The following is a 12384-nucleotide window of genomic DNA, read 5'->3' as shown; positions in this document are numbered from 1 at the left end:
ATGAATAAATTTACATAACATAAAATAAAATAAAACATAATACATTTACATAAATAATATAGAACACATTTCTACTGCAGATATTTCTGCAAGAAATCTACCACATGTGAATATAGTCATGGCCGTAAATGCACCCCTGAAATTTTTCTATAAAATGAAGTATTTCTCACAGAAAAGGATTGCAGTACACGTTTTGCTATACACATGTTTATTCCCTTTGTGTGTATTGGAACTAAACCATAAAAAGGGAGAAAAAAAAACAAATTCAACATAATGTCACACCAAACTCCAAAAATGGGCTGGACAAAATTATTGGCACCCTTAACTTAATATTTGGTTGCACACCCTTTGGGAAAAAAACTGAAATCAGTCGCTTCCTATAACCATCAATAGTCTTCTTACACCTCTCAGCCGGAATGTTGGACCACTCTTCCATTGGTAATTCTCAGATTTCATGATGCCTTGCAAACATTCAAGGCACCCAGTGCTAGAGGCAGCAAAATAACCCCAAAACAACATTGAACCTCCACCATATTTTACTGTAGGTACTGTGTGCTTTTCTTTTTAGGCCTCATTCCGTGTTCAGTAAAGAGTAGAATGTTGTGCTTTACCAAAAAGCTCTATCTTGGTCTCATCTGTCCACAAGATGTTTTCCCAGAAGGATTTTGGCTTACTCAAGTTCATTTTGGCAAAGTGTAGTCTTTCTTGAATATCTAAGGAACTTGTTTGAGGCTGCTTATCCACCATCCGGACTATCCTGCATTGACACCTTTCATCAATTTTTCACTTCCATCCACGCCCGGGGAGATTATCTATAGTGCCATGGGTTGCAAACTTCTTATAATGTTGTGCACTGTGGACAAAGGCTAATCAAAATCTCTGGAGATGGACTTGTAACCTTGAGATTGTTGATATTTTTCCACAATTTTGGTTCTCAAGAGTTTCCTTCTCCTCTTTCTATTGTCCATGCCACAATTTTGAAAGGGTGCCAATAATTTTGTCCAGCCCATTTTTGGAGTTTGGTGTGACATTATGTCCAATTTTCTTTTTTTTCCTCCCTTTTTTGGTTTAGTTCCAACACACACAAAGGGAATAAACATGTGTATAGCAAAACATGTGTTACTGCAATCCTTTTCTGTGAGAAATACTTCATTTTCTAGAAAAGAAAATCCTGAAACAACAGTCTACAAACTACTCTTCCTTTTGGAGGAGACTATGGCTTGGTAAAGCATGTTTTATTCCTTCTAGAGGGGAGCACATTTGCATACTTTTTTCCCTCTACAGAAAATTACCTGAAAAATAAGTCTCCATCCGACTGATTTCTTTATTGAGAGCCCATCATTTTTTGGTGATACATTACCTTTACCATAGTTTTTCAGTTAACAAGGGCTGTCCAAATATCTGCCTATGACTGTCTGCCTATGACTGTATTTATTTATTTTATTTAAGTATTTAAGCAAACAAAATATAGAGTGTAGAAATCAATTGATGAAAGCAAAGAAGCAGCGTCTGGCTCTACTGTGTGTGAACAAGCGGTGAGTGGAAGAGTATAGGCGTAGCTGCCGGCCATCACAGGTGCAGAATCAGGTGGTGTTTCGAGTGTAGAGGTACATTCAATGTAAAACAGGAGCAAAAGAGACTCGGCAACTCACCATTTCTGCAAAAGTCAAGTTCCTTTAATCCAGGAGGTAAGACGGGTAACACATAGAGGCAAGGGAGGGCGACAGGAGAGGCAGGGGGTGCGGGTAGGACTGCGCGGTCTCGTGCAGCGCAGTCAAACCCGCACCCCCCTGCCTCTGCTGTCGCCCTCCCTTGCCTCTATGTGTTACCCGTCTTTCCTCCTGGATTAAAGGAACTTGATTTTTGCAGAAATGGTGAGTTGCCGAGTCTCTTTTGCTCCTTTTTTACATAAAATATAGAGTGTATTACTATAGCAGATAGATAACATATTAATGTATTTTGTCTCCAGATATTTAAATATAGTACATTTCCCTCTAAGAGCTTCAGAGAAAGATACTGTAATTTCATGTTATATTTGACATACTTTACTGAGTGATGCAATTCCACTAGACATATGTGATTAATATCTTGCCATAGCTGACATTTGTGTGATTGTAAGCATGCCAGACGACCCAAAGGCCTGTCATGCTGTCACTGCAGGGGCTTTGTGTAAACATATGTACTGAGTCTACAGAACAGCCCGGGATGGATGTTTTCTTACTGTGCATTTCACTGCAAAGTGTACGTGATCGCGGAAGACACGAAGACAATCTGTTTTTACCTTAATGAAATCACCAAAAATAATTGGACTTGTGATAAAGTAATCTGGATCAATCTGAACCCCAAAATGTTTACCTGCAAAAAAGAGAATATCAAACAATTGTAAATTAATATTCCAGTGTGGTATAAACTGATTTCATAATGAATCCATTCAAAGTAACTAATAAACACTTGCATCATGTATTGGGTTTAGTTCCCACTAACATTTTTGTGTCACTAACAATACTGTCACTGCAGCTCAGTTGTGAGTAGCTAATCATTTGGCAGTATCCAGTACTAGGTTTGTTGGGCACTTCCACTATGTGCATGTTCCTAATTAAAGGGGTAATCCAGGAAAAAAAATGTTTTTATATATCAACTGGTTCCAGAAAGTTAAACAGATTTGTAAATGACTTCTATTAAAAAATCGTAATCCTTTCAGTACTTATGAGCTGCTGAGGTTTCTGTCTAAGTGCTCTCTGATGACAGGTGTCTCGGGAACCGCCCAGTTTAGAAGCAAATCCCCATAGCAAACCTCTTCTACTCTGTGCAGTTCCCGAGACAAGCAGAGATGTCAGCATAGAGCACTGTTGCCAGACAGAAAACAACAACTCAAATTCAGCAGCTGATAATTTTTGGAAGGATTAAGATTTTTTAATAGAAGTAATTTACAAATCTGTTGAACTTTCTGGAGCCAGCTGATATAAAAAAAAAAAGTTTTTCCTGGATAACCCCTTTAAGTTACTTGGTACTCTACTATTGCTAGCTGTATTGTACTTGGGACCAGGGTCCCCCCGTAAAGGGGTGTTTTGGTCTCTGTTACAGTACTGTTCTTTTGCCATACCTGCTCTTGTATACCTATGCAGCTTTCTAAGAGTGTGGTGTGTATTAGCTATAGTTTGGTGCACATTTGTTTGGTGGTGGCAACTCCTTTGCTCCCCTCCCCAACAGTTTCTCCTTCCTTAACAAGTTGCGAGTTATATTGTGACAGAAACACGTTGGGTGGTCGGCGTGTATTCATTTCGTCCACTCTGCTGTTTGTCACCCCACTGCAGTGTTCTAATTGTCTGTAGGACAGGTGTTATTTGTCTCCAGGTTAGTGTTTCCCAACCAGGGTGTCTCCATCTGTTGCAAAACTACAACTCCCAGCATGCCCGGACAGCCGGCTGTCCGGGCATGCTGGAAGTTATAGTTTTGCAACAGCTGGAGGCAACCTGGTTGGGAAAAACTGCTCCAGGTATTAGGGATGGTATTAATCCTTCTATACATTGATATGGACACTTATTCTACTTGATTACTATTAAAAGTTTTAGGCACTTTAAGTATGGTCACATGTAAGGCTGACCTGCAATCAGGCTGAGACTTTCTGCCCTAATACAGATTAAAAAATGCATCTTTATCACGCTAGAGTGAACACAGTCCTAGGACCTACTTAGTTCACACACAGCATTTTGTCTTGCAAAAATCTCTGTATCTTTCCTATTCTTTGTTTTTTTTCTACACTTCCCCGTAGAGGAAACATAAACGTTCATGTGTATGGGAAGGTCAAGCACGCTAAAAGGAGTACTCCGGTGGAAAACTTTATTTTTTTTAAATGAACTGGTGCCAGAAAGTTAAGCAGATTTGTAAATTACTTCTATTTAAAAATCTTAATCCTTTCAGTACTTTTTAGCAGCTGTTTGCTACAGAGGAAAATCTTTATTTTTTTTTTGTGTTGTCCACAGTGCTCTCTGCTGACACCTGATGCCCGTATCAGGAACTGTCTAGAGCAGAAAATCTCCATAGCAAACCTATGCTGCTCTGGACAGTTCCTGACAAGGACAGAGGTGTCAGCAGAGAGCACTGTGGACAACACAAAAAAGAAATTCAAAAAGTAAAGAAAAAGTACTAAAAGGATTAAGATTTTTTAATAGAAGTAATTTACAAATCTGTTTAACTTTCTGGCACCAGTTAATTAAAAAAAAAAAGTTTTTCACTGGAGTACCCCTTTAAGCCTGTCAGTATACAGTAAAGTGAGGACAATAGAAGACATAAGAGCTTATAGTTTAAACAATCTATTGAAATATACTGCCAACGGAAACTGCTATGTTTAAGGCCAGTAATGGAGCTGTGGTTCTACTGAATGAAACTTGGATCACCATAGTCTAGTCCCAGCCGAGTTTAGATATTGCAGCTACATTAAAGGGGTACACCCAAAACATTATTATTATTTTTTTTTAAATCAACTGGTGCCAGAAAGTTAAACAGGTTTGTAAATTATTTCTATTAAAAAATCTTATAAAAATCTTAATCCTTCCAGTACTTATCAGCTGCTGTATGCTCCAAAATAAGTTCTTTTCTTTTTGAATTTCTTTGATGTCTGACCACAGTGCACTCTGCTGACACCTCTGTCCAGGTTAGGAACTGTCCAGAGTACAAGCAAATTCCCATAGCAAGTCCCTCCTGCTCTGGACAGTTCCTGACAGGAAAGAGGTGTCAGACAGAAAAAAAATAAAAAAAATAAAAAAAAGTATTGGAAGGATAAAGATTTTTAAATAGAAGTGATCTACAAATCTGTTTACATTTCTGGCACCAGTTGATTTATAAAAAAAAGTACCCCTTTAAAGTTACTTGGAAGTGGTCTAAGCTTGTGACCATTTAAAAAACGAATTTGCTGTATGACGGGTCAGCTAAAATGGATACCCACATGGCAATTCTCCCTTTTGACTATCCAGAACAGAACACTGACTACGTTTTTTAAATCAATTTTTCCCACTGGTATGGAAGTACCATTTGTTGGTATCTACTGTATGGGTTGCATTTCATCACAAATGTTGGGGCAAGAATCTCCTGATGATTCAGTACCATAGTTGCTAATACCAATTTACTTTTTTCAGGAATATGATAAATGGATGGAAAAGAACTCACTGGCCATCTCAGACAGCATTGTATGGAAATACTGTTTATCTTCACTGTTGATTAGACGATCATGAAAGACTCTTTGACATTCATGACAAAATAATCTGAAAATTTGGGACTGGTCACGTACTGATCCTGGATCACACTGAAGAATGCCTGTGGGATATATGATGTTACACAAATTGTTTCATTACATGCATCAGTACGTAATAAAAATCTAGGTATAATATAAATAAATGCCAATATATTCAGAAGTCTACTGTATATCTTTCAGAAGCTGCTGGTTACAGATACTTAGCTTGGTTCCAATCATAAAGTCCATACATTTGTAAATCTCATGCAGCTGTATGCTTGTAACTTTTCCATCAAGCAGCTGGAAGGAGCCAAGGTTCATGGTATAGTAGATTACGTTTAGAGTTGTGAACATACATTGCATACTAATGATTTCACATTTATCATAGATGCAAACATATCATACGTTAAGATTTCTGTCTGTGTAAAGTCAAGCACTTAAATATTTTACTGTTATACGTTTGCAACTATTCACATTGACATGTAATGGTGTGGCAGATGTGGTGAGCCATGGAGCTGCACCACAATCACAGCTTAAAGGGGTACTCCACCCCTAGACATCTTATCCCCTATCCAAAGGATAGGGCATAAGATGTCAGATTGCCGGGGTCCCGCCGCTGGGGACCCCCGCAATATAGCAAGCTGCACCCACCTGTAACTGCTTCCGGAAACGCTGGAGGCTCTCAGGCTAATTCCTTCCGACCACGGGGACGGAAGATCATGACGTCACGACTCTGCCCACGTGTGACATCACGCCCCACCCCCTCAATGCAAGTCTATGGGAGGGGGCGTGCCGGCATCGGGGATTGTGACGTCACGCAACACCCCTAAATGCATGTCAATGGGATGGGGCGAGGTCGCATGATGTAATGAGGGGGCATGGCAGTGACGTTCGGAACAAAATGCTCCGAATGCTGAGGCAATGGAGTACCCCTTTAAACAGAATCAGCTTAGCTATGCTCATAGACCGGTTAGTTCGAAATCGTACCCAACAGGGCAATCACTGTTGATGATTATCTTTCTCGTAAGTGATTGCCCTGTTGGGTACAATTTCAAACTAACCGGTCAGTGTTGCTTTGAGGAATGTGGTGAAACTCCTAATAACAGGAACGGATGTTTGCACTTTAAACAGCAGGATAATGTTTTATGTTGTGCTCTTGGTGAGGGCATAACAACATAGAGGCAGACACTGATTCCAGCAGTATAATGCTTATTCCACACTGTAGACTAATTTAGAAGCCCTTGCAAGTGAAGCACCATGCGCTGCTTGGGTGTAAGAGCTGATATTCATTAGTGCCTATTTCCCCCGTCCACCCGTTACTGACAGCTTTCTTCCTATGGATAGTGAAAAAGGTCTTTATTGAAAATATAGTTTAGGTTCTGCTTTACAGCCACTGATTTATGATTACATTAAAGTTGAATTTTGATGTCACATATCAATTTAGAAGCCCCAATTTAGAGCTTTTTTTGATGGACTTTACTGATAACAGGACACTGCAGAGTTTGTAAAACAGAAACTAAACAAAACTTTTAATGAAGACCTGTGAAAGAGTGGGTTTCCTTTGTACAATATTGAGTACCAAGCAAGAATTTGAAAAAATACATCTGTAGGTGGCACAGCACATACATGCAGAATTTATATCATATTCTTCACCTTAGATAATGGATCCTCCCAATTGTGGATGAAGGTGACAGACCCCACATTCATTCATGCTCATTTTCACTGGGAATGCATGTGTTGTCAGTGGGGATAGTGGGGATAGTGCAATGATACACTGCTAGACTCCTCTGGCAGCTTTACTAGTACAAAGCCATATGTTTTCTTTTAGAGCAGTGGTCTCCAACTATAGTTTACAGTATGCCCTTACAGCATTGAGCTTTCAGGATATGCTGAGAGCTGCAATTCCATAGAAGCTAGAGATCCACAGGTTTAAAGAAAAGCTAGAGATCTATTCTGTTTAAAGAGTGTTAGACTGTGAGCTTTATATCTGAAAATCTGACATGACGATTGAAACATATAGATTTACTTTAAAGGGGTATTTCAGGATTTTTTTCCCTTCATTCTTTGAGCCCATGATGCCAAGTTAAAATACGGTGTGATATGCTGCCCCATTTTCATGCACAGAACCCATATGCAGAAGTGCTGTAGTGCAAGTCCTTTTATTTTCCAGTTGTCTCTGACCTTTCTCCGCGTTCCATGTGACCAGAGACAATATGTCATAAGTCACATAATCTCCAGGGGGCATGGGCATCATGGGCTCAAAGGCTAAAGAAAAAATAAATAAATACTGGAATACCCTTTATACCATTTTAGGGTAGATTCACACACAGCACCTACGTAATATATTTGACAGTGCGAGAAATCTGCCAGGCAGCAGGAAGTATGTTGCGTATGCGCTATGAGCAGACACACAGGGCTTTTCCCGCCGCAGCCCTGTGTGTGCAGTAAGGGTCAAAGGCAGGCTGAGCACACTGATGCATCTTTGAAGCCCGGTCCGCCTCCAAACCTTATTACACACATATCGCTGTGGCATATGCCCTGTGTGTGCGCCTACCCTTAGGATCTATTCACATGTATAGTATCCTGCGCATATTTGATGATCAGGATTTGAAGCTGTGTTCAGACATTTAGCTTACATTGAACTCTGCAGCAAAAAAATCTACAGCTTCAAATCATGCACATCAAATATGTGCGGCATACTGTGTGAATACACATAGAAACATAGAATGTGTGGGAAGATAAGAACCTTTCGCCCCATCTAGTCTGTCCAATAATCTCAGATAAATAGTCCCTGGCCATATCTGATATAAAAGATAGACTTATGCCTATCCCATGAACCCTTTAAGGGGTACTCCGGAAGAAAAAAAAAAATTCTAATCAACTGGTGGAACAACTTTGTAAATTACTTCTTTAGAAAAATCTTAATCCTTTCAGTACTTATCAGCTGCTGTATACCACAGAGGAAGTTGTGTAGTCCTTTTCTGTCTGACCACAGTGCTCTCTGCTGACACCTATGTCCGTGTTAGGAAATGTCCAGAGCAGAAGAGGTTTGCTATGGGAATTGCTCTAGACAGTTCCTGAAATGGACAGAGGTGTCAGACAGAAATAAACTATACAACTTCCTCTAGAATATACAGAAGCTGATAAGTATTGAAAGGATTAAGATTTTTAAATAGAAGTAATTTACAAATCTGTTTAACTATTTGGCACCAGTTGATTTAAAAAAAATATATAGTTTTCCCCCGGAGTACCCTTTAAAGTTTAAATGTTACATTTACATAAAAGATGTTTTAGGTATTTATGTACTTTAATTAACAACCAATTTTTTTTAACTATAAATTAACAAAATACATTTGAGTTTTTACTTAAGAGTATTTCCATTGAAAATAATCTTTTCATGTTACTCCCACTGTACAGTACCTTGAACACATTTTGACAAGTCACGTAAGTTAAATACATAATGGGATTTAGCAGGAGTTGGAAGAAGATCAATGCTCATTCTATGGTAAATTTCCACTGCAGCATCCACTATATTGGTTGCACTCTGTTTTACAGCTGGAGGAAAATCCATCAAAAAGCCGTTTAGGATTGCCTGTGTAAAGCAAAAGAACAGAGAGTGACTAGTTTTTATCATCCTAAAAGGAATTAAAGATTAGTCTAGAGTTCAACTAGTTTTCCTATATAAAAAAAAAAAAAATCTTTAGGACCGATAATTCTAAAAAAAAGATAGTATACACTATATAGTACACTTTGCAAAAAAATAAATAAATAAATAAAATAACCTGCATGACATAATTTATTGGGATTTTACATAAGGAAAATAAAGAAATGAAAGAAAAGAAAAATTACTGATTTTCAGTTCCCTGATATTCTACATACACTGTTCAAAAAAAGTCAATCACACTTCTGTGAAATCACACTGTCCACTCAGGAAGCAACACTGATTGACAATCAATTTCACATGTTGTTGTGCAAATGGAACAGACAACAGGTGGAAATTATAGGCAATTAGCAAGACACCCCCAATAAAGAAGTGGTTCTGCAGGTGGTGACCACAGACCACTTCTCAGTTCCTATGCTTCTTGGCTGATGTTTTGGTCACTTTTGAATGCTGGCAGTGTTTTCACTCTAGTGGTAGCATGAGACAGAGTCTACAACCCACACAAGTGGCTCAGGTAGTGCAGCTCATCCAGGATGGCACATCAATAAAAGCTGTGGCAAGAAGGTTTGCTGTGTCTGTCAGTATGGTGTCCAGAGAATGGAGACGCTACCAGGAGACAGGCCAGTACATCAGGAGACGTGGAGGAGGCCGTAGGAGGGAACAACCCAGCAGCAGGACCGCTACATCCGCCTTTGTGAAAGGAGGAGCAGGAGGAGCACTGCCAGAGCCCTGCAAATTATCTTCAGCAGGCCACAAATGTGCATGTGTCCACTCAAACGGTCAGAAAGAGACTCCATGAGGGTGGTATGAGGGCCCGACGTCCACAGAAGGGGGTTGTGCTTACAGCCCAACACCGTGCAGGACATTTGGCATTTGCCAGAGAACACCAATATTGGCAAATTCGCCACTGGCGCCCTGTGCGCTTTACAGATGAAAGCAGGTTTACACTGAGCACATGTGACAGACGTGACTGAGTCTGGAGATGCCGTGGAGAATGTTCTGCTGCCTGAAACATCCTCCAGCATGACCAGTTTGGCAGTGGGTCAGTTATGGTGTGAGGTGGCATTTCTTTAGGGGGCCGTACAGCCCTCCATGTGCTTGCCAGAGGAAGCCTGACTGCCATTAGATACCGAAATGAGATCCTCAGACCCCTTGTGAGACCATATGCTGGTGCGGTTGGCCCTGGGTTCCTCATAATGCAAGATAATGCAAGACCTTATGTGGCTGGAGTGTGTCAGCAGTTCCTGCAAGAGGAAGGCATTGATGCTATGGACTGGCCCACCTGTTCCTCAGACCTGAATCCGATTGAGCACATCTGGGACATCATGTCTCGCTCCATCCACTAACGCCACGTTGCACCACAGACTGTCCAGGAGTTGGCGGAAGCTTTAGTCCTGGTTTGGGAGGACATCCCTCAGGAGACCATCCACCACCTCATCAGTAGCATGCCCAGGCATTGTAGGGAGGTAATACTGGCACGTGGAGGCCCCACACACTACTGCGCCTCATTTTGCCTTGTTTTAAGGACATTATATCAAAGTTGGATCAGCCTGTAGTGTGGTTTTCCACTTTGATTTTGAGTGCGACTCCATATCCAGACCTCCATGGGTTGATAAATTTGATTTCCATTGATAATTTTTGTGTGATTTTGTTGTCAGCACATTCAAAGACGAAAGTATTTTCATTCATTCAGATCTAAGGTGTGTTATCTTAGTGTTCCCTTAATTTTTTTGAGCAGTGTATAAATGTCTTCTTTGGGCGGTACAGGCCTCAAGAAGACAAATTCTGGGTGATTTTTTTTTTTAAGTTTTGCTTTTCTTCCTAATCTAAATGTACAATTTAAATGCACGATGCTACAATGAAGATGACATCTGCAGTTACAGATCGAGAAACAGGATGTTCACGGCTCCAGCTGTCTGGCTATTACTGCTAAAATATTTTAGTACAAACAATGAGCATTTCAAGACTGTCCATCTGCTTCCAGGTAAACATGGATAGAGAGAGGCATTTGAACTAATATGTCTCCCACCCCATTCAACTGTAATGAGCGGATCCGACAAGCCAGTTATTCTGGATAGTTAATGAACCCCATGCAGAGTGAGCACACTGTTCTTAACTCCAATAATTTCTACATACTTTTTTTTAATATATAATATGTTTTTGGCAGTTCATTTAAGCATTCATTGCATATTATACACTTTACACATGACCACATATTTCTGCATGACAAAGGGTGTGTAAAGCGGACCAGTCAGTAGGAAAACATAGGTATAGATAATATGCAGCAAGGATAAAGGGTGACCCGGCACTGACAGGACTAAGGCTGCAGCTACAGCAGAGAAAAGCAGTGGTGGAGTGCGTCTGCAACCCTGTATAAATGTTGATGCAGGTGGTGCAAAGTCCAAATACAAGAGTGCAGGTATATGATCAAGAGAGCAGGACTGCACTCATCAGGTTTCAACGAAGTTTTATTACGATATTCCAGGTAACAGAAGCAGCTAAGTGGAGGGAGGCGGGGGACATACACCAGGACAGACTGTTTCACGCCAGTAACGGCGCTTCTTCAAGCGTTACTGGCGTGAAACAGTCTGTCCTGGTGTATGTCCCCGGCCTGCCTCCACTTAGCTGCTTCTGTTACCTGGAATATCATAATAAAGCTTAGTTGAAACCTGATGAGTGCAGTCCTGCTCTCTTGATCATATATAGGTATAGATAAGCCCAAGGATAGACCGGACTATATGCCAGGATTCCAGGCATACATTTATTATATCTATAGTCCTTTCCAGCCATTTCTTTTCGTTATTATGTTAACGAGACTCAAAAGCCCCGGAGTGCTCCCCGGTACAATTAATTCCCAGGTAAGTCCAGCCCATGCCCTATTTATGTAGCTATCAGTTAAATGGGGTAGGAGGATGCCAGTGAGTAGTGAGGCAGTAATTAAAAGAATATGCGCTCGCACCGTGCACCAGAATCCCATTGACAGCAATGAGATTCTGCTACACTGGAATTTAATATATACATATATATATATATATATATATATATATATATGTGTGTGTGTGTGTTCCGTTCCACTCTAAGGTTCTCTTAACACTACTGCAAAACTACCAGGCACTATTCCACTTAGCATAGGTTCAGGTAAACTAGTAGTGTAAATAGTGTGAAATTGCAGCTGTGCCTGATAGTTAAAGGGGTTATCCAGGAAAAAACTTTTTCCTGGAATACCCAATTTTTATATATTTTTTTTCATCCACTGGTGTCAGAAAGTTAAACAGATTTGTAAATTAGTTCAATTTAAAAATCTTAATCCTTCCAGTTCTTTTCTTTTTTAATTTATTTTCTGTCTGACCACAGTGCTCTCTGCTGACACATCTGTCAATGTCAGGAACTGTCCAGAGCAGGAGCAAATTTCCTGCTCTGGACAGTTCCTGACACGGAAAGAGGTGTCAGCAGAGAGCACTGTGGTCAGACTGAAAAGTAATGAAAAAAGAAA

The 12384-nt window shown here is 40.2% G+C and overlaps 1 protein-coding gene across 4 annotated transcripts in view; it reads right to left on the bottom strand.

Moving 5' to 3' along the window:
* Positions 1-12384, bottom strand: part of DNAH6 (dynein axonemal heavy chain 6) — a 400640-nt gene that overhangs the window by 156182 nt on the left and 232074 nt on the right. For all 4 annotated transcript variants that reach the window (XM_056568811.1, XM_056568814.1, XM_056568815.1 and 1 more), the window contains 3 exons: positions 8651-8822; positions 5167-5313; positions 2282-2355 (listed from right to left, as the gene is read on the bottom strand). In XM_056568811.1, the coding sequence (XP_056424786.1) occupies positions 2282-2355; positions 5167-5313; positions 8651-8822 (393 nt within the window). The remainder of the gene's footprint in view (positions 1-2281; positions 2356-5166; positions 5314-8650; positions 8823-12384) is intronic.

Source organism: Hyla sarda, chromosome 1, assembly GCF_029499605.1.
Source record: "Hyla sarda isolate aHylSar1 chromosome 1, aHylSar1.hap1, whole genome shotgun sequence".
In the NCBI taxonomy this organism is placed as follows: Eukaryota; Metazoa; Chordata; class Amphibia; order Anura; family Hylidae; genus Hyla; species Hyla sarda.
Note: the sequence above shows the minus strand (reverse complement) of the source record. Positions and strands in the feature narration are given on the sequence as shown.